The sequence below is a fragment of the Excalfactoria chinensis genome, chromosome 2 (genome assembly GCF_039878825.1).
Source record: "Excalfactoria chinensis isolate bCotChi1 chromosome 2, bCotChi1.hap2, whole genome shotgun sequence".
Classification (NCBI taxonomy): Eukaryota; Metazoa; Chordata; class Aves; order Galliformes; family Phasianidae; genus Excalfactoria; species Excalfactoria chinensis.
The window spans coordinates 10,866,161-10,888,346 of record NC_092826.1 but is presented as its reverse complement, the minus strand read 5'-3'; the positions used below and the strand labels follow the sequence as shown (position 1 = coordinate 10,888,346).

Here is a 22,186-nt window from a genome sequence, read left to right as displayed (position 1 = left end):
TGCCCGAGCCCCACGTCCTTCAGAGGGCGGGCTGACAGCCCGGGCCCACAGCTGGCGCTCCGGCACTGACAGCACAGCCGAGCACACGAGCGCTTTCATTTGGGAAGCAGTCCCTGCGCAGGAGGCTTTTAGCGCACGAGTTGGGCCCTATTAACCGCTGATGTCACAGCACAAGGACTTTCCCCGCGCTCCGCCACCCAGCTCCGTCAGCGCCGAGGCGAAGCGGCCGCAGCCCGACCCCGCGCTCACCCCGGGCCGGGGCCCTCCGGGGGCGGCGGGGGGAGCGGAGGCGGCGCCGCACACTGTGACGCCCCGCGGCCCCGCCTCGCTGCCCGGCCGGGCCCGGCCCCGCGGAGGGAGCGCAGAGGGAACATGGAGGCGGCGGCGGCGCGCCGGGGAGCCTGGCCGGGCCGGGCAGCGGCAGGAGCGGGGCGGTAGCGGCTCGCCGGGCTCCCTCGCTGCCCCCGCGGCCGCCCCTCCGCTCTCGAGCTAGGCGGGAGGCGCGGGCGGCCTTTCCCCTCGCCGGGGGATGGCGGCCCCGGGCCCTCCGCGGCTCCCGTGGCTGCCGCTGGGCCCGCGGCTGCGGTCCGGGCTGGAGGTCGCGCTGCGGGTGCCCAGCCTGTTCCTCATCGACGCCATCTTCAACTCGGCCCCGCTGCCGGGCGGCTCCGTGTGCGCCGCGCTGCTGGGCGTGCTGCTGCGGCTGCTGGGTGAGACACCGTCCGGGCCCGGCGGGGGCGCTGGGGGCGGCTCCGGGCGGCCCCGTCCGGGCCGGGCCCCGACCTCGCTGCTCCCTCGGCCCCTTCTCCCGTACCGTCGGCCTCGTTCGGAGCTGCTGTGCCGCCTCGGGCTTCTCCTCAGCCCCCTTCCCCCGGCTCCGATCCCTTCCCGCTGCCTGCTTTCTGCTGCCCCTGGCTCTTCCCTCGGCGCTCGTCTTCCCCCTTCTTCTGCCGGCCGGAGCGCCGTCTCTCCCCGTGGCCCCTCTCAGTATCCCACACCCGTCCCTGTCCCCTTGCTCTCGGTGTGCGGCCTCAGCTACAGGACAGCGATGGGCTCGTGTCGTGCTTTCTGTTGTCCTCGCAGCGAACGGGGCCTTGGAAGCCACCCGAGCCCGGTGTGACCGCTGCCGGCTGCCGCTCGCAGGGTCTGGAGGCTTCCACAGCGTGTGGCAGCCATGTGACGCCGCGGCCGCGCGTTTCATAGGCGCGCGTCGGTAGCGCTGGCTGAGGTGCGCTGCCGGGTGCCTTCCTTCGGGAATGGCAGCTCAGAAAGTGCCCCAAACGGAATCCCCAAACCCGAGAGCCCTTTCAGTTAGTTATTTTCCAGCTTTCTCTGCCCTGGGATGGAGGTGTAACACCGCTTTAACTGTCTGGTGCTGCCTTCGGTATGATGTGCGGTGTGAGGGGTTGTGCACCCCAAGTAACGCTGCCTGCCGCTATGAGGGCGAAACCCAACTGCAGTGGGGATGCGGCCCGTGACAGGAAGGAACAGAGACGCTGAAATGCAGCCGGGGGCTCTGCAGGCCTGCGCTGTGCTGCCTTGGTGCGCTGCCTTGCTGCGCTGCCTTGCTGCGCTGCCTTGGTGTTTGTGTCAGGAACAGAAGCAGTGGCAGGGACACGGGTGGTACAGCTGGCAGGGGAGGAAAGTCAGGGGAGAGGTTACGAGGGAACATGGGGACGGTGTTGCAATAGCAAAGGGGAAAAAGGGTAAAGCAAAGTAGGGCAGCAGGCGGGAGGAGAGCCAGGAAAAACACGGAGCAGGAGGCAGGGGTTTGGTTTGGGCTGCTGCTATGGGGGCACAGGGCAGCTCCGCAGGGCAGTGGGCACAGCGCGGAGCTCCAAGAGCATTTGGGCAATGCTTTCAGACAGCAGGTTTGAGTTTTGGTTGTGGGAGCCAGGAGTTGGACTTCATGATCCCGTGGGACCCTTCAGTTCAGGGCATTGTGTGATTCTGTGCCTTTTTGCAGCAGTTCTCCCCCTCTTATTTCCCATTTCTGGAGCTTCTGTTCTACCTTTATGTAATTGCTAAGAGTGCTTCCCACTGCTAAGCAGTCCCTTTAAAAAAAAACAGTGACGTTGCAGCACATCACTAAAGCAATTTCTGGGAGCCATTCATTGTGTGATCCAGGTGCTGTAGGAAGTGCCTTGAACTTGATCCAGTGTAAATGGGAATGGGAGATGCATTATCAGATGATCTCTTTTAAGTGTGTGATAATGAGATGAAGTTATGAAGGAGCTCTTCAGGATCGTGTTTGTGGTAGCTTTGCTGAAAGGGCGTGGGGGAGGAAGTGGGTGATCCCTGCCTCTGCTGAGAGCTTTGGGAGCAGTTTGTGAGGGGCTGTGCTTGGAGACGACTGTGGCTCTCAGCTTTCCAGAGATCCAATACAATCGGAACCGCCTCAGGATGATGCTAAAGTCCTTCCGTGTGGTTCAGTCAGTAGTTTTGTTTTTTCCCTGTGAACTGAAGGATTACAGGGTGCTGCGGTTTAACCCAGCAGGCAGATCAGCACCGCACAGCTGTTGGGTTGCTCATCCCCCCTCAATTGGATGGGGAAGAGAATTGATGGGGGAGGGGGAGATGAAACAAACGGATTGAGATGGACAGTTTAATGGGACAGAAAAGTGAAGGGGAAAAAATAATAGTAATGCGCAACACAGTCGCTCACCACCTTCTGACCAATGCTAAGCTGGTCTCTGAGCAGTGACAGCCCCCAGCCAGCCCCCACTTGTACAGAACAAGAAGCTGTAATGTCCTTTGCTCTGTGCAGCACGGCTCAGCGAGACCACAACATTGGTGCGCTATCAGCGTTCTAATCTGAAATCCAAAATACAGCACCAGACCGGCTACTGGAAGGAACTTAACTCTGTCCCAGCTGAAACCAGGACACAGAGTTGGGCTTTGCTGTTGTTAGGACACACTGAGATATTTATGTTTATATTTACCTGTATGTAAATACAGGTGAAGTTGCCCTTTTTGTTACCATTTGCTGACTTCGAGCAGCTAATCTTAGCTGGAGAGACCTGATAGCTTTCAGGAGTGGTGTCAGACAGCTCTGCATTACTCTGGGAGTACGTTTTACTTCAGGAATGCTAACAGGAGCTCTGTATGACTTCTAAAAAGCTTTACTACAGAAATGCTCAGTTTGATTCTTCACCTACTTTCTGTGCAGGTGCATTGGGTTGGACACGTTGGAGAGCCAAACTGCAGTGAAGTTTTTGTCCTTAATCTTCCAGGCTAACCTTGCTTTGTCTCCGCTGTTGATCTTTCAGATCTCTGCACGCGCTCTGTAAGCATTTCCACCGCAGCAGAACCACTTGGTCATGGCAAAAAGATGGATGGTATGCCATGGCAGAGGAGTGTGGTGCTCCTGTCCCCTGCCAGAGCTCCCTGTAGCCTCTGGGGTCTTTTCAGGTTCCTTATGGGCCTTGGCTTCTCCACGTGTATTGGCGATACATGTTGTACGTTTTGCTATGGCCTGAACAGGGGAGCCTGGAGGTGCAGCTTTTCTCTCTTATCAGCTCACTGTGATATTGTTTCCCAGATGTCTTGCATGTGAAAGGTCAGTATGTTAAGATGACGTGCAGTAGCCAGCTACAGACTTGCTACTGCGAGGAAGAGAAATGGATTTGTTGATGGGCACATTTGACTCTCCTATGGGTGTTTATTACGGTATGCATGAAAAGGCAATGAAATGGTCAATCTTCTTTTAGAAAGTGTTGTGTCTCATGTGTTGGAGCTCTCCATGGAAGGACTGAGCATAAGGCACTTCCTGAATGACTGTTCTTCCCTCAGCCAACTTCCCAAGGTTAATGATTAGTTAAGGAAACGTTCTTACATCAGCCAGTGCTGCTTGCAACGAGTACCTTTAAGATGCAGTAACTTTTTTGGGAGTACTCTGCCTTTTGCTATTAATTTTTGTTCACTCTTCCCTTTCTTACTCTTACCACTTCTTCCTTGTTTTCTACACCTGTGTTCCAAAAAATACACACACCATTGCTCGGTTCTATTACAGGTGGATTGGCCAAAGCTTTTTAGAGTGCCTCACCTGGTGGGGTTATGTCACAATAACTGGGTGAGGTAGGAAAGCTGTTATCCCCTCAGTGACCTGCTTGCCTCGTCCTTTAGCTCTCTTTCATGCCTCTCCTCAGAGAAAGTTTGTCTAGACTGTTTTGCAGGCTGTCCTGGCGCTTTGACCAATGTGGATGTTTGTAGTTAAGGTGCTTTGCTCAGGTGAAGAGGGGGCTCAATATTGGATAAACGTGTAAAAGCAAAGAATCGCTAAATCTGGTAATTCTTTCCTGCTTCTGGAGTTTACCTGCCCTTAGATGTCAGGGCTGGTCAGGGAAGGATCTTTGAGGACTTGGATGTTGTCACTGCTCCAGTCTGAAACTGCAGATAAATAACAGTGCTGACTTATGCTTAAATTGTCTTTGCATCACAGCAGTGCGCATCTGTATTAAATACACATCACAGAATAGATTATCCTGAGTTGGAAGGGACCCACAAGCATCATGGAATCCAACTCCTGGCTCCGTATGGACCACCCAAAATCCAAGCCCCATGTCCAGACGCTCCCTGCACTCTGCACTCAAGGCTGTGCCTGCTGCCCTGGGCAGCACTTTCCATGCCTGCTGCTTTGTTCCAGTCCTCAACCTTGCCTTCCCCAGATGAAATGGTTCTGTAGTCTGTTTTCTGAAGATAGCATCATTGCTAATGCAAAGTTCTGAGTGACTAATGGGAAAGCGATAAATGAAATGTTGCTGCGAAGCTAATAGGTAAAATCTGTTGCTCAATTTCTGCTGAGAACTAAATGGTTCCCATCTGTTTTTAGGTGTCTTTGTATCCAGCATTGTTCTGGTGTTACAACAGCGAGCACTTTTCAAGTTTTATATGATCGCCTCGGCATTTCTGCTGGCTGCGACTTCAGTGTTGGTGAATTACTATGCTTCTTTGCACATAAACTTCTACAGTGCCTACTACACAGCAGCTTTTGGAATTCAGCTCTTCCCTCATAAAGGACCTTCGCTATGGATGGCGCTTTCCATCCTTCAGCTTACCTTTGGGATTGGATACGTTACGTTGCTGAACATGCAGTCCGTATATTCCCAGCTAATCATCCTGGATATACTGATTCCTATAATTGGCTTGGTTGTTGAACTACCTTTACATGTCCGACAGATGCTAGTTTTTATTTCAGGCCTAGTGCTGACACTGAATACCACAGTCATTTTAGTTACGAAAATGAAGTGGTTCTATTACTCGGTGCGGTATGTTTATCTGCTGGTGAGGCACATGTACCGCATTTATGGATTACAGCTATTGATGGAAGATACATGGAAAAGGATTCGGTTTCCAGCCGTCCTGCGTGTCTTCTGGCTGACGAGACTTACAGCACAAGCTGTGGTATTGACATATGTTGTAAAGATGGCTGAAACTAATACGGAAGACAAATTCTTCTTGATATCATGGGATAATTGTTGGGAACTGATCTGCAGCCTGATAATAAGCGGGTGTGATTCTACCTTAACTGTGTTAGGCATGAGTGCTGTCATTTCCTCCATAGCACATTATCTGGGACTTGGCATCTTGGCCTTCATCGGGTCGACCGACGAGGACGACAAAAGGCTGGGTTTTGTAGCACCTGTTCTGTTCTTCATTTTGGCTCTGCAGACCGGTTTAAGCGGACTGAAACCAGAAGAAAGACTGGTTCGTCTGAGTCGAAACATGTGCCTTTTGCTAACCGCAGTCCTGCATTTTATCCATGGAATGACAGACCCCGTGCTGATGTCTCTCAGTGCCTCCCACGTGCCGTCGTTCCGCAGACACTTCCCCGTGCTGTTTGTTTCAGCCTGCCTTTTCATCCTGCCGGTTCTGCTCAGTTACGTCCTCTGGCACCACTATGCACTGAACACGTGGCTTTTCGCAGTTACTGCCTTCTGTGTGGAGCTCTGCCTGAAAGTAATCGTTTCTATCACTGTTTATGTATTGTTTATGATCGATGGCTACTACAACGTGCTGTGGGAAAAACTTGACGATTATGTCTATTACGTTCGCTCCACCGGCAATATTATTGAGTTTATATTTGGAGTCATCATGTTTGGAAACGGAGCTTACACAATGGTTTTTGAATCAGGAAGTAAGATCCGCGCTTGCATGATGTGTCTACACGCGTACTTCAATATCTATCTGCAAGCAAAGAATGGCTGGAAGACTTTTATAAATCGCAGGACTGCTGTTAAGAAAATAAACTCCCTTCCAGAGGTGAAAGGAAGCCGGCTCCGTGAAATAGATGACGTATGTGCAATCTGCTACCACGAGTTCACCACGTCTGCTCGCATTACTCCGTGCAACCATTACTTTCATGCACTTTGTCTTCGGAAGTGGCTGTACATTCAGGACACTTGCCCCATGTGCCATCAGAAAGTGTACATTGAGGACAAGGAGAACTCCAACATCTCTAACAACAACGGGTTTGTGCCACCGAATGAGGATCCTGTACAAGTTGTAGAAGAAGCTGCTGATGCTGAAAATGAATTAAATGAAGATAATGATAGTTCGGATAGCGGTGAAGACGATGATGATAGCATGGAGCAGCACTTGAATGAGACTCTTAACGCTGACTCTGACTCTCTTGGGTGACTAAGATGTCCTTTCCTAAGCCGTGAGGTGTTTGTTTAGCATTGACTCAAACAGAATAAAGTATCACTTGGTAGTTATTGTACTTTTAAGCACAACAGCAGTATCTCGGTGTTGAGTCTGTGAATGGTGGTTGTTTACTGTGGTGTGTGCTACTGTAAATATACCTCTAATTTTTGCTGGTCTCTTTCACGACCACCTTAAATTATGTACATTATTGTACATGGAATAAAATGTTTTCACGTTTTTAAGATGGTTGGAAAAACACTCTTTAATTGATGCAGTGATAATGCTGTGCCAAAGACTGCCTGCCAGTAATCCCTGATCAGCGAGTTATGGATGTTAAATGCTGGTGAAAACAGACTGTTCAGCGGGTTAAATCAGAAACGAAAAGCTTGAACCAAAGCAGCTTTACTTAACAAATTCAGTATTAGCAGAGCTTTATCACTTAAAAAATAGCGAGTTGTGTTTAAAAACAAAACAATGAGAAGCTTGGGTTGGTAGACTTAACACTACAGCATTTGCCTAAGTGGAACAAAAGACGAAACTGCTAAGCTTTCTGGTAAAGTAGTAAGCATGCACTTGATTGTTCAGCACTTCTGAATTACCAGTAGTAACTTGAAGCATTCTACGTGTGAACTCAGCAGCCTGGTATTCATTTTGCAACGCGTGCAGGTATTAACAAGAGCTGCTAGCTTAGGCTATTCTAGAAATTGATCCCGGATCTCAATGAAAAGGAAATAGGGCTCAGAAACTGTACCAATGCAGACCACCTTTTTTGAAATCAGCTTTAATCTTGTACAAAAAGCAGTACATGTTGGCTTCTGTTGATAAGAACTTGCAGATAGGCTCAGTCTTAAATTTTTGCAATATATTTACTAAAGTTATGTTGAATAAATGTAAGAAACCTTTATATATTTGGGAAGAAGACTTTAATAGTGTTGTTATATAGAGTATTGGCCAACTCGAGTGGGTCATCTTCTCTTACTGCTGCCATAATTTCCAGTATTTGACTAAAAAAAAAACCAAACAATAATAATTGATATTAGACTCTGAAAACCAGTACTGAATATCCATCAGAGTGTCACATCTGTGTGTACATCAGTAACATGGAATAAAAACCTACTTTGAGAGCTCAGGGTGAGATGCTCTGATATGGAAACAGCTTCACTTACTAAAGTCAGTAACTTCTATTCCCTGGTCACTGGTTGCTCACTGGTACAGATTCACCTTTGGTCTTTTGACTCTTGTTCAGAGGTAATTAAACAGCTTTCTGTTCCAAAGAAAGTGTCATTTTGTGCATGTCTTTATCAGTGGTTTTGACTTTTCAGACTGAAATTCATTAACCTCCTGTCAGGTTTAAAGCGGCACTATAAACAAACTGGTTTATGGGAAAGCTTGAATTCCAGCTATAAACATAACAGGTTACCTCTACCAGGACAGCTCATGTCTGCTCCTCCTTTCTTTAGATGAATTGTGCTGGATACTCTCAGCTGTTAGTAGGAGATGCTAAATAAGCATTTTTAGAAGGCCTGGGGCCTTGGTATAACCCAGGAAAAGGAGGCAAAAGGAAGGCAAAGACTAGTATTAACACTCAGTAAGAGCAAACCGAGACACGGCCCCTTCTCCTTATTTACTTGACATTCTGTCACTGAAGTACAGGAGAAATCTGTATCTTCTATACAATTCTTTTCTAGCAAATATCACTTCTTTGTGGTGAAGATGAAGGACCTCAGCAGTGCGGTTTAGGTTTTGGATTTTCATCTCAACTTAGGCAATAGTTAAACTTCTTTTCAAGTAAGACAGTAGAAAAAGTTGCTCCTAACTATTCCTGGAATGCCATTGTTTTCTTAGAATTAGAGCATTTCACGCTCGTGTTTTGCAGCCAAAAGGCTTCTTTATTTAAGAGTATTTTCAAGAAAAGATGAGGTAAGATCAGGCCTACACAGTAATGATGACTCCAAGTACCAAAAAGTGGTGAGGCCTGAAGAGCTCTGGGAGGGCTTACAGGTACTTGTCCCCACGTGGCTGCAGTGGGATATTTTATTGCAATGCTGTATGAAAGCTACAGGAGGAAAGAAAAGAAGCCTCTGATGGATGAAGTTTCCACAAAAACAGCTTCCAAGGTGTATATAGCAGCTCTTAATACACACTATATATAGATGTCACCACCAAAATGAAAAGCTTAAAAAGAGCTGAAAAGTCTTCCCCACTTTGGTACTACCACCAAAGAAAGCCAAGTGGAAAAACCCTCCTGCCAACTGAGTTATATTAAATAGTAGATGTAACCTAAATATTAAATATAGGTTGTGGCCTCACGCTAACTAACTTTCCTCTCACAACAGATCACGCTGCTTGACAAGTCACAAAATGCCAACTCTCGCTGCACTTCCCCAGGCTTACAACATTCTCAAGTTACTAATCTACTACTTTGTCTACTACTAGCAATGGTTGTAACTAATTTTAAGAGGACAGTATTTCCTTCTGCTCTTGTTCAGACACTTCAAATTGCTACAGTCTTTAGTAGCATTCTGGGAAGTACTTAGAAATTAGTTCCGAACAGGTACTTTACGCATAGAAACACATACAGATTTCACAGCAAATAAAGATCTGATCAAGTCAATAGGCTTTGCATCTGGCTGTGTACAGCTGTGAACTTTGTTGGCTGCACTGGAAAGTCATTCATGTGCTACAGCACAACAAGAAACTCCCCTACTCCCTTCTTTTCAGGGAGCTAATAATAAGATAACAGCAACTGCTCTAAGCACCCAACGAGACTTTGCTAGCAGTTGTGAAAATTCATGATTTCACCCAGCAGTGCCATTTAATGGAGGCAACCAAACATTTTCACTATAACAGTGATACGTTTCCCTGCTTTTCCCACCTCTGGGCGGACGTTCTGTGCAGGTGGCAGAAAAGAGGCTTTCTGTACATCCAGGCTGTGAGTCCAGCAGCCCTCGGAGCTCATTCACTGCTCTCTGCACTGACCGCTGTTACTCACACCTGAACTCCACAAGATCAGCGTTTTACGAAACATTTGTTCCAGCATCATCGCAGAATGAAGGAAGGACCTTAACCAAGTTCACATGACGGCAGCCTTTACCACTGGCACAGCGAGGCCTGAAGGGAACTGGGAGAAGCCCTATCAACATCATTCCTGTCTACTCCCTGTCTTTGCACTGTCTGTCTTCAGAGGACCGCACAGCGCTGCATCGGTTTTAACCGTAACTGCAACTGACTGCAGTTGATTCAAGTGAGGTTCCTTCACAGGGCTTAACCCATTTTTCAGCACACAGTGACAAGAGAGAAGCAGTCTGTGCTGCTCTCCTTTTCAGGGAGCTTTCTGTGTTCAGAATTGCTGAAATGGGTAAATTAAGTCCTTAACATACACACATATATATTTTACAACCTGTTAAGTTACGACCTATTAACACCTTGCGCACTTTAACACATTTAAATTTATTTCTGTGTACTATCTGTTGTGTGAACTGTCGCTTTGTTTTCCCCCGTGAATGCAAAATACTTCACGTAATCCTACAGGAGTGCAGTTACTTACATGATATGGCAGGGCTCGTTTCTGTCCTTCAGGCAGTGCCCCGTTTCCCATTTCTTTTTGGTAGGAAATGTCGTTTTTACGTATTTCGATCCAGCATGAGTATTTTTCACTCCACACCACGGTGCATCTGGTTTCATTTGCAAAACAGAATTGAGAGCACGCAATCACTCGACAGTACCATGAGATGGCTTCATCAGCTGCATCCACAGACATCAGATCTTGGTGTCTCTTTTGAGGGATGACTTCAAGAGATTGGGCTAATTTAATACCTGGACAACCTCTGCATTTTATACCAGTATCTCCAGGAGTTTACCTTTCACAATGCTATACAATAACACATACCGCTAATGGCTGATATCACAAAGATGGCTGCATGCACTGCGTCTGTTCCAAAGACATTTCCTGTGTTTCTTAATGCTTGTGCTCCATAAGCAATGAAGTTAAAGCACTCAGGCAGTTTGCTTTTTTTGAGACTCAGAAATTCCAATAAATAGAGCATTTTTAACTGTCAGTTCCTCACATGTGAAGTGCACACGCAAAGAAATCCCACGCTCTGAAGTCGCAGCTCATCAGCCCAAGAGAGAACGTGAACCTTCTCCCACAGCACCCCACTTACAGAGCTGCTGTTTGGGGTTGATATTACAGCTACCACTGGCCTCAGCCACTGCCCTGTTTGGCACTTCTCCAGCAAGCTGCACTTTAAAAGATAGTCGAGCAGGACTTCAGCATTTCAATGCAACCGAAAATCCGGGCTCATCAGTTTAGCCTTTCCATCTTCCCCTGTTACGTCGGGGACTAACGGGCAGCTCCTTCCTGCTCTGAAAAGCAGTACACACAGAGCCCACCGACTGCCCTCCAAAACACAGCAGCGGGCAGTCCGTTCTCTGCCCCTCTCGGACCTGCCTTATCACTGCTGTGCAAGCATATCACGTTGCCTAACAGCATTTAAGTCACAAACTGCTGACCAAGATATAAACTCTTACCAGTCTCTATCATTAATCGTTCACTAGGAATTGATTTCAGTGCTTCCAGGTTGGCTTCTGTTTTCAATGAACTAGAAAATCAGAGCTTGGTTAAAAAGCGTGCACAAGTCATAACTTTGCCTGTTCAAGTGTTCCATAGCAAAAGCAGCCTCCTAAACAACTTGAAGAACATTTCCTTTGTTTTAAAATGCCGCCTCTAAATTCAAACTCTGCACTGAGCAACAAACGTGGAGTTACTGGGGAAGCTGGCTTGCCCCGGGGAGCGCACAGAACCCACCTGCCCAGCCTCAGCTAACCCTGCACTGAGACAGCCGAAGCTGGCGGCCGGCTGACTGCTGGCTGTGTGAGCAGCAGATAAAGCCCATCAGGTGACATCTGCATTACTCCCACATTGGATGTGGCAACTGATAACCATGCTTGTTTTTTTTGTGATCTTACAGTAAGTCTGATTCCGGGCTCTATCACGTTGTTCATTTCCAAACAAGGACTGACTGCAGGGTAGTAGGAGGGACCCCAGACCAGATTAGCTCGCTGAGTGGTGAGTTAAGAACTTTTTGTAGCTAAAAGATTAATGAGTGCAATTCTAAATCTGTCAGACGATGAAGGGCCTATCGAGCTTTGAAAACTTGACCTCATTGTTTAAAAGAAAATAATGAGTTCATTGCAGCTGACATTTTAAAATAGCTTTATTTCCTGTGAGGAACTTACCAGCCATTTATTCCAATGTAAAGATCCGAATCTATTATAGCTGCTGCTTCTTCCTTTGTGCCATCAAAGGAATGAACCTAGAATAAATATAAATACATACGCAGATGTGTAGACTTAATTTAAAACTCCAACCATTTAAAAATCATACAGTAGTATTGACTTGTGTCACAAATACCTTTCAGTGGAATGCATTACACATGTACTCAAACAAAGATGGGATATAGCTCATCTGACTCTGCACTGGGGCAAAGCTCAGGCTGGAGTCACTGGAATGCTGCAACAAAACCAGTTATCACGTTTCATTAGCCATTAACGTAGGAAAGGTCTATCCTGTGATACTGCTTTTGGCCCACATGCCCACACAGCCGATACCTGAAATCTGAGAGGCTACATACAAAGAGCAATGCTGCACGTGCTCAGTTTTTACATTCTTGCCTTGGTATTCCCTAGAGTAAGAGCTGACATTACTTTCAGCACAGACTTCAGTCCAAAGGAACCCATCAACCTACTGGTCATCCTAAGGACGAGAGGCAAATGACAGATCATAGGGTGTGAAATGTAACCCATATGGAAGCTGCGGTCCCTGGAGGGAGCAAAGAGAGCACCCACCTCCCCCTGCCAGCAGATGAACAAGCAGATGCCAGCAGGAGAGGGTGCTCTTTGTGTCTCTGCTCATTACCAGCCGTGCAGGACTGAAGGAAGGAGAGACCACTCAGTATAACTCAGGAGCTTGGGGAAGGTCTTGTGATACCGATGGGGAAACTTGGGGACTGAGACATCCAGACCAGCTGTGGTCTGACAGCAGTAGGATACAATAATCCAAGTCCTTATTGCTTTTGGAAAACCATGGCATAATGGAAAGCTGAAAGAGAACTGCTGGACTTTCTTAATAGTTTCATCTGAAGTTTCTTCCTGCTATGCTTTTGAATTAAAATACACGATCTGAATATCTAAAGACAGAAAACAATCACTAGTTACATCTGGATGTAATTTGAAAATCATGTCTGATGTCAGAAGCAAACGTTTGAGGTTACAGCTCCCGCTGGGAACACACATCCAAATGATCTGTGGTCTGAAGGCACTGCAGTTACAGGCACCAGAGAATTGGGAAGAGGCCAACGTCAATTATAAGGTGCTTAAACTGTCCTTCTGCTAGGCCAAGAAAAACTGCTCACGTCAGCTCAGAGCCATGTCTCAGCCCATCCTCTTCCCTTGCAACATAAAACGGTTGAATAAGCAATAAAAATACTGAAACACAGATTTTTGTTTGTATTTTTAAAGAGGACAGGATTGCAAATATTAATTGATAATAGCTGTAAGTACCCAACAGGAAGCTTACACAGACTCCACGGCAAACAAGAGGTCACACATTAGCAATGATATTTGCATACACCCTCCAGCCCCACATAGATGCACATGTATGTAAAAACGAACGCCACAGCAAAGCCCGCACTTACCACTCCTCCAACAAATCTATCTCTGTTTCTTCTCATTATGTCTGCAACATAAAATGAGTAAAAACATCAGGTGGTTTTATAACAGACCAAGGTGAAAGAACCCTGATTTTCACACAGAGGGCGGTGATGCAGTGGAACAGGCTGCCCAAGATGGGTGGTTGGTGACCCTGCATGTCGCAGGGGGTTGAAACTAGATGATCGTTGTGGTCCTTTTCAACCCAAACCATTCTAGGATTCACGTTTCCAGATTTTCCATATTCAGAATTCATTACTGCTTGAAACCCTCATGCAACACCCACCTAAAAATTCAGCATGTGAGTTCCTGCAGTGAAGAAACATGGGCAGTCTTGTTTGCTCTGCCAGATCAAACTGTTTTTCAAAGTACCTGTAAAACAAAACATCACTTTTAAGCAGAGATTCAGTCTAAGACTGAAGAAAAACAGCAGAAGAGTTTTTTTCCCCAGAGCTTGTACGGTTTGGTCCTCCAGAAGTAAAGAATGAATCGATGGATTTGCCATGAAGAAACTATCATCCATTCAACAATTTAAGCATTCACGTTTAAAAGAAACTTGTTTGCTGAGGGATATTCACGCAGCAGTGATGAGCACAGATAAGAAGTGGCCAAGAGCATCAACTCTGGCAGGACGCACACACATATATGGTGAGCACAACGCCCTGAGTAGTGCAGGTGCTGATGAGATGGGTTTTATTTACTTTTAATGACAGAGGAACTGCCTGTTCTCTCCACATGGTTCTGAAATGCCAGGGATGGAAGAGAGTGTCTATCACACTCTACAGAGTCTATAGAGACCACTATTTCAAGAAATATTTGTAAAAGGTGGGGGGCTGAGTGAGGAAGTGCTGTGCAGAATTCTATAGCCTCAAATAGCCCCAATTAATCCGCAGAGTCATAATGCAGAGTTTTTGTTTGTTCTTCCACAAAGGTCAGCCTTGTCATTCTTTTGGTATGAAACAAACACCAATATCTCACATCTTCTGCCCTGTTCTGCACCTTGTCTTCACTTTCCCATTCCTCAGTGGTTCTTCCTCCTTTGTGTGCCTGTCCTCTCCTTTTTGCTCATTTTTATTCCTTTCCTACCTCCTACCTCCAGCATTCCCCTTGAGGGAGCAGTAACAGCAAGGCAGCCTTCTATGAAGGCAAAGACGTGGGCAGAGGGCAGGCAGCCAGGCAGCCAATTCCCCAGTGCAGTTTGTAAAGTCAGAACTATTGAGCACTGATTTAACCTCCTCTCCAGTAACCTGCTGCTAGTTCTGATCCCCCAGCATTACTACTCACAGTTGCTCTGTCTGCCACGCTACACCCAGGCATGAGAATTACAAACACTCCTCTAACGCTCCTCACTATTTTCTTTGTAGTTAGATTGACTAAAATACAAATTCAATTGCAACTCATGATTGCTCTTGCAGTTCAATAGCTACAGCTGTTTGATTACTGGTGTTGTTCTGTTTTGTTTTAAACAGCTCTTTTCATTCTTCAGAGTTGCTTCATATGAAAATGAGGTTTTAGAGACTGAGCTGCAAATAATCCCCATCAGTAACTACTGACGTAATTTTTACCCACAAAACCAATATCTTTCTTCAAAGCTGAGAGGGAGGCAATGCAGGCTTCTTCCTTTTCTAGCAGCAGTGAAGCCCATCACATCACATGCTGCTATGTGCCCCGTCAAAGAGAATGAGGAAGTCGACAGGGAAGTTCCCGGACAAAAAACAAAACACAAAAACCAGAAAAGAGAAACTCTGAAAAGTGGAAAGAAACCTGACTTATGGTGATGAGATGATAACAACGTAAATCAACAGGATGCCAAACCTTACTCATTACAGTACTTGAGATATGGCCTTTTTCTGACGGGTGAGAGCCAGCCCGTAGGCTGTGTCTGTTTCTCCTTAATAATGTTTGAAAACATTCTTGCTTGTTTGTCTGCAGAATTAGTATTGACCACAAAGCTCAAATGCTCTGCCATTTGCAGTTCGGGGATCGCAGCACTAACGCAGCTGAAGCGAATTTGGCCATCAGAGGCAGATCTCCAGGAAAGCAACTTGGGATTCATTTGTGAGTGGCAGCATATTTCTTTCTGTCTGTTTCAAAGAGCTCTTAGAAACTCGGTTTATGTATTTTGTTCTGTCTAATTGAAGGAATATCTGCAGTACCACATTCATACGGTAAAAGACATGGTTAACTCTTCCTACTGAGCGCTTGTGGCAATCAGGAAAATACACAGCTCACTGCTGCCCCCCAGTGACCAATTCTACCCACAACAGCAACCTGCAACATTCATCAGTCTCCTTTCATTGGAATTTCCTCACTTGCCCCTTCCACCACCCACCTTTTCTCACAAAGAGAACTGCAAAGGCTGTCAGCACAGGAACGCAGGCTGATGTTAGAGGCTGCCGTGGCTCCTTTCACGCAGTATGTTTGCTGCATACATTACTTCAAACTACAGATCTCTCCAGGTACTCAGATGAATGTATCAGCCCTCAGTTACCTCAGCTAACACTGCCCTTCGTAAAAGCTTCCTTCTCTCCACTGCTGACTTGATCCTTTTTGACAGTTCTGTTCCCTCCTCTTTGCCTTCCACTCCAACAAACTCCTTCTTCCTTCACGTACTACAGTTACATTAGTTCTTACCAAGAGTCTGCAAGACTGAGTATGAGCAAGAATGAACAGCCGCCACATCTGGGAACGCTGCAGTTCTGATGGATTTTACAGAGAAGGACACGTTAAACCAACCCCACGCGGGAAGCAAACTGCAGTGCTTCCTTGAAAGTCACGTTTTCTGACACACAAAAAGATCTTCAAATTGCAAACGTCCACCCGACAAAAAGCCATCTGGTCGAACACAGGAAAGAAAACATTGACGTGCAGTGATACAAGTCAACTTACAGACATCAAGTTTCTTACTTGAGCTGGATGTCCTTGGGGCAGAATTCTAATCTATCAAAATCTGCAATTGGAAAGAACAAAGCCACGGTTAGTTGGGGTCCAAGGATATAGACACGTGTTTATACAGATCACTGCTTTAGTACTAAGATAGCACTTACCTAGGCCACACTCTCCAACTGCTATTACTTTTCTCTTATTCTTTTCAATCAGGTTTTTTAATTCTGATAAATACAGGTCAGGGTCACTCTGCTCGAATTCCCCGCAGCGTGTAGGGTGGCAGCCAACCGTGCTGTAAAACATATCTAAAGCAACACATTATTAGATGGTTTCAAGAAACAAATATCATGGGTTCATATGAGCTACAGCCGTTACCTCTGCCTGGACTTTCTTTCCACTGCTTGTAATTTTAAAATCAAACTCCCTCTGCCCACCTTTATCTCCTGTGCCTCTCCGCTCATTAGCTGGGACAGCATTTTGCAAGCAGTGTCTGACTCACCTAGAAATCCCGTCTAGATGACCTCAGTACCAAAACAAAAAGACACATTCAGCGCCTTTATGAAGAATGTATGCACAAAATACGCCTCTGTGTATATAAAAATACCCATATAAATACATCTGTACACACACACACAATACACACACACACACAAAGTCTTAAGCAACAGGTTGGCCAGGTGACCTCCTCAGGTTCATTCCAACCTGAATGCTGATTCTCTTCTGTAAACAGTACTTAAATGTGTATAAATATATTAATTACTTAAACAGAACGTGTATTTAAGTAATTAGTGCAATGATAACTACCTAAAAAGGGAGGGACTGACTAGAAACAGGAATTAGAGCAATGACCAATCCCTTCCAACACCCAGAAATAATAGTGACATAAAGCCGTAGGCAATGCACTCATCCCACTCTGAATCCTCATTTTCGATTTTCATCTGAGATCCTGTTAACAAGACCAGGGGCAGGTTCCTTACACACACTTAATTTAGGAGGCTCAGGGGAGACCTCATTGCACTCTACCACTTCCTGAAGGGAGGTTGTGATGAGGAGGGGCTTGGGCTCTTCTCCCAGGCAACAAACAGGACCTGAGGAAATGCCCCAAGTTGTACCAGAAGAGGTTTAGATTAGACATAAGGAAAAACTTCTTCTCTCAGAGTGGTCAGGCACTGGAATGGCTGCTCTGGGAGGTGGTGGAGCCGCCATCCCTGGCAGTGTTCAAGAGGTGTCTGGATGAGGAGCTATGAGATGTTGCTTAGTGGCTTGTGGCAGCAATGGGAATGGGAGGACAGTTGGACTGGATGATCTTGTAGGTCCTTTCCAACCTTGTGATTCTATGATTAATTCTGAGAGATTCTGAGCAGATCTGATTTCTGGCTGACAACAGAAGTCTAAAGCAAACATACCATTGGTCTGTGCCAGCTGCAATGCATCTTTACTGTCCTGGAGACTCCCACCTGTAATCAAAAACTGGAAAGAAGAAATACTGTCAGGATGTTCTGCTTTGAATATCAAACAGGATGCTTAAGAGAACAGAGAGAACTAACAATCAAGGCAGAGAACATGACAAGGTGATCCATTGCAGACAAGTTAAGAGTTACAAACCTGCTCACCGTCACGGAGTTTCAATGTGTGTGAGCTACCATTTACTAGCAGTACCGTATGGGTAACTGCAAAGTGAGAGCCACCTAACACAGGGCAATGTAACTAATGTGGAAACTTCTGTAATGATTTACAACAGGTCAGAGGAGAACATCTTGCTATTGAAAATGCCCACCGAATCCCAGGTCACACAGAGAAGCACTGGATTAAAATCATTAGTGCCTAATGATCAGTGCAAGTTAAAGACAACGCTCTCTGCACGCAATACTTTCACGTTACGATAGTAAAGAAAGTTGCCACGTTCTCCTTTGCAACTTCCAGCGCAATCAGTTCCAGTGGAGGAGCACTACAAGAACAAAGCTTCAGAAAGCAGGGTGAAAGGCCGAAAAAACTCCAGCTGTGAGGAATTACCTTTTTAACACCCACTTGGACAGCTCTGTCTACCACATCCAAAAGGTCATCTGCAAAAGCACGCAGAAACATCAATTAATTGCACTTCCTAAGTTTCAGGAGCCAGCTGAACTTCTTTGGAACGTCAAATGACATTCGTGCAGCTCCCATCACAAAACAAAGCAACAAACAAGCCAACAAACTTGGATATGTGAACCGTGAGCTTCGAGCCTTAACCCGGAACGGACAGCCGGGCTTGGAGGAAAGATAAGCAAATAGAAAACTGGAACATGAAGAAATACGCACCTTGATGTTTCCGCGTTCCCCTGTAGATCCCCCTGAACATGGGATCCGTGAGGTTAACGCCGATATCTGCCAACAAAAAACCCCACCGATGTAGCTGGGCTCGTTCTGAAGAGCGGCAGCGCTGCGGGCACCGCACTGACAGCGGCCCCTCAGCACGGGCATCCCCAGCGGGCCCGCACCGCAAGGGGCTCACACACAGCCGGCGTGGGGATGCACGTCCTACACCACGTCCCACACCGCGTCCCACAGCCCCGTTTCACCCCCTCACACCGCGTCCCCCATCCCCTCACCCACGATCTTGGCGCGGCTCATGGCGGCGGTGGCGGCGGCTCGGCGCACGCGCAGTCGCTCGCCGTCCTTCCCGTCAGCCCCGCGGCTCGGCGAGGCATGGCGGCCTACCTGACGCACCAGCAGAAGGTGCTGCGGCTGTACAAGAAGTCCCTGCGGCACCTGGAGTCCTGGTGCATCCACCGGTGAGGAGGGGAGGGCTGTTGTGGCGCTGGGAGCGGTGCCGGGCCCGGCCTCCGTGTCCCCGGCGGTCCCGCTCTGCTTTGTCCTCTGCCCTCATTGCGGGGCGGGGAGCGGCCGCTTCGGCCTCAGGGCCCGCGGCCCGGCATTGCCTCCGTGTGTGACGGGTTTGGTTTCTCCGTCCCGTTATGCTTAACCGCCGCGCAGTGACAAGTACCGCTACTTCGCCGTCCTGCTGAGGGACCGCTTCGATAAGAACAAGGACGTGAAGGACATGGTAAAGGCAACCGAGCTGCTGCGGGCCGGCGAGGAGGAGTTCTGGGCCAACCAGCACCCACAGCCCTACATCTTCCCCGACTCGCCCGGCGGCACGTCCTACGAGCGCTACGAGTGCTACAAGGTGCGTGAGGGGCTGCGGGGCGCTGTGCGAGTGGCTGTGTGAGTGTGCCAGCCGTGTCCTTCAGCGGGAGGAAAGGACGGGATCACTGAACGGCTGGGGCTGGATGGGGCCTCCAAGTCCCCCAAGCCAGTGAGGTCTCCCCAGTTCCTTTTCTTGTCCAGGCTGAACAAGTGCAGTTCTGTCTGTCTTCATAAGAGAGGTGCTCCATCCCTCTGATGGCTTTGTGGCCCCGCTCTGCACCCTCTAACAGCTCCACATTGTTCTTTTCTGAGGTCCTCAGATCTGGAGTAGTGCCGCAGGTGGGGGATCACCCTTCTCCCTGCTGCCACCCCTCTGCTGATGCAGCCCAGGATGCTGTTGGCCTATTGGTTGCAAGCACACACTGCCGGACCTGTATTTTTTATCTACCAGGACCTCTGAGTGTTCAGTAGGGCTGCAGTTTGATTCACCAGTATTTCTCTAATAGCATCGTGCTGTAAGTCTTACAGCTTGTATGGGAGGATCTTGCTGGGTTTGGTTGATCCTTTGGCACGGAATTTGCTGCTCTGTCAGCTGTCTCAGCTTTGCTGGGACATCATCTAATCTGGAAGTGGCAGCTGCCCCGCGGTGTTAGTGATGCTGCCCTTATGGCACTTGGGCCACATGACCCTCACCTTGCTCTGGTCTTGCCAGAACTTTGCTGTCAGTCAGCCTGGCTTTGAGGTGCTTCTCTTCCCTTAGTCCAGCTTTCTTCCAGCGTTCCATTGTAGTGCCAGGTAAGTATTTGAGGACCATTGTATGTTGAGCAATATGCTGGAAAACAGCTCAAGTGTTCTTAGCACTTCTGGAGTTTGGCTTCCAGCTCCCTGAGACTGTTCTGTTTAGCAGTGGGCAAACAGGATTCCCAGAAGAACGAGGCAGTTCTGCTTTCTTGGCATTACATTTGCTTTCTTTTAATGCATGACAAGATGGCAGCACCCACCTGGAGTCTGCATGCACCCTTTGTCTCTCAAGTGTGAAAGGAAGTGCTGATACACAAGGCAAGATCTGATCAGCTCCTTACGAGTAAGAACTACATGAGAGGAAGAACCTGGCATGTTTATTTATCACAGTATCGTGCGAGTTGGAAGGGACCTTAGAGATCATCGAGTCCAACTCCCGGGTTTCGAGCCCTCTGTGTATAAATAAGACTGTTGTGTTTTGGTTGTTCCTTTTTTCTTTCTTTTAACAGCTTCCTGAATGGTGCCTGGATTACTGGCACCCTTCTGAGAAGGCAATGTATCCTGATTACTTTGCCAAGAGAGAGCAGTGGAAGAAGCTGCAGCGGGAAAGCTGGGAGAAAGAGGTCAGTGTTTGCTTGGTGCCAAGTGGAGCTTCTTTAGTAAGCATTTGAGTGGCGCGTAGCTCTGATCTTGGGAAATATTCATAGTGAGAATGCTGAACGTGTGCTGTGGTCTGCATTAAGCTGTGCTTAGTTAGAACATCTATCAGCATGAAATGCTGGCGTGGTTTAAAACGCGTACACAGATCTCAGCATTATGGCTTCTTTGAGGCTGAGGAGGGAATTGCAGGCCAGAGCTGAACCTGCAGCCGTGGGTAAGAGATTGATGACCAAAGAATTCCTCTTCACCCGCTGTGGAGCTCTGGACCCTTTCTGGTTGCAGCTTGGCAGATGAGTTGCCACAGTTTGCATCGTGTTGGAATCTAGGCTGATTTCTGGTCAACTTGAACTGAACTTCAGTTGGACAGAGTCGATAGAATAATTAAAATGTAGAGAAATAATTGAGTTGTATGTAATGTGCTTCTATGAGAATTAACACAGTGGCAGCCAGCACTTAATGCTGCTCATAGGAACCTACATTAATGACACCTGCAGGCTGCTGGGGGCTTGCAGAAAAGGGTTTCCTACTGATTCATGGAAGGTTTTTAAGACTCAAAATTAACTGGTGGCTTTCAAAGCAGCAAGAGAACGCAGCCTGTTTAATTTCGCAATGCTAGGCATGAATTAGAAGAAAATAATGTCCTTTTAAGTAAAATTCTGCTCTTCACTCTTGCAAATTCATTCTTAGTCAGATAACAGAAGCCTGCAGCGCTCACTGAGTTTGTGAGTGAACAGTGAGAAGCATTAAGCCCGTCTGTTAGCCAAAGGCCTTGCTGGTATTCTTTCCTCCCAGAAGAGGGATTGGTTCCACCTGCTGCCGGAGTGCTGCAAACTGCAGTATTGAAATGGGCTTATCTGCACTAAAGTGGCTCGGGGTATTTTTTTATCTTCTAGGTGAAGCAGTTACAAGAAGAAACTCCAGCGGATGGACCGAAAACTGAGGCTTTGCCTCCTGCTCGCAAGGAGGGGCACCTGCCACCGCTGTGGTGGCAATATGTGACAAGACCCCGTGAAATTCCCATGTAGAAGCATTATTGCATGCAACAATTGAAGTGACAGATCTCCAGCAGGCAGTAGGTGTGCCGGTTATGTTACTGTAATGCAGAATAAAGCCAACTCAAGTGAAACAGAAGGCATTTTTGTGATACACTTTTCTGTGGTACCACGGATGGATGTGCTTCCAGTTTGTGCAGTGTAGAATAGGTGACTGTTAATGCCGACAATGTATAGCTATAGAGTCAGCACTGAGCAGCCAGTGGAGGAGTCTTTATGGGCTCCTGGCACCAGGTGAACTTTCAGAACGCTGAATGGTTCTTGGAACTTATTTTGCAGCTTTTGTGGCAAGTTGGAAAAACTCAACTTCTGAGACTGAAAAAGTGGCTGCGTAAATTCACATTCCCAGAGAAAGAATGTAAACCTGA

At 47.3% G+C, this 22,186-nt stretch overlaps 3 protein-coding genes across 5 annotated transcripts; 2 read left to right on the top strand and 1 right to left on the bottom strand.

Moving 5' to 3' along the window:
• Nucleotides 1-394: 394 nt before the first annotated feature.
• Nucleotides 395-6,887, top strand: RNF139 (ring finger protein 139). Its single transcript, XM_072330559.1, has 2 exons — nucleotides 395-710; nucleotides 4,832-6,887. The coding sequence occupies exons 1-2, from the start codon at nucleotides 530-532 to the stop codon at nucleotides 6,637-6,639; spliced, it is 1,989 nt and encodes a 662-aa protein (XP_072186660.1). The 5' UTR covers nucleotides 395-529; the 3' UTR covers nucleotides 6,640-6,887.
• On the bottom strand, nucleotides 6,885-18,988 carry TATDN1 (TatD DNase domain containing 1). 3 transcript variants are annotated; one of them, XM_072330562.1, is made up of 12 exons: nucleotides 18,828-18,988; nucleotides 18,538-18,603; nucleotides 18,253-18,302; nucleotides 17,646-17,709; nucleotides 16,401-16,544; nucleotides 16,261-16,303; nucleotides 13,640-13,725; nucleotides 13,341-13,381; nucleotides 11,884-11,960; nucleotides 11,176-11,246; nucleotides 10,193-10,319; nucleotides 6,885-7,649 (listed from the first exon to the last, which is right to left on the bottom strand). In XM_072330562.1, the coding sequence occupies exons 1-12, from the start codon at nucleotides 18,847-18,849 to the stop codon at nucleotides 7,547-7,549; spliced, it is 894 nt and encodes a 297-aa protein (XP_072186663.1). In that variant the 5' UTR covers nucleotides 18,850-18,988; the 3' UTR covers nucleotides 6,885-7,546. The 3 variants fall into 3 exon arrangements, with proteins under 3 accessions (XP_072186663.1, XP_072186661.1, XP_072186662.1); XM_072330560.1 differs by having other exon boundaries at nucleotides 7,034-7,649; nucleotides 18,832-18,859; XM_072330561.1 differs by lacking the exon at nucleotides 18,253-18,302 and having other exon boundaries at nucleotides 7,416-7,649; nucleotides 18,828-18,860.
• On the top strand, nucleotides 18,880-21,897 carry NDUFB9 (NADH:ubiquinone oxidoreductase subunit B9). Its single transcript, XM_072330563.1, has 4 exons — nucleotides 18,880-19,010; nucleotides 19,213-19,405; nucleotides 20,616-20,729; nucleotides 21,660-21,897. The coding sequence occupies exons 1-4, from the start codon at nucleotides 18,925-18,927 to the stop codon at nucleotides 21,789-21,791; spliced, it is 525 nt and encodes a 174-aa protein (XP_072186664.1). The 5' UTR covers nucleotides 18,880-18,924; the 3' UTR covers nucleotides 21,792-21,897.
• The last annotated feature ends 289 nt before the right edge of the window (nucleotides 21,898-22,186 follow it).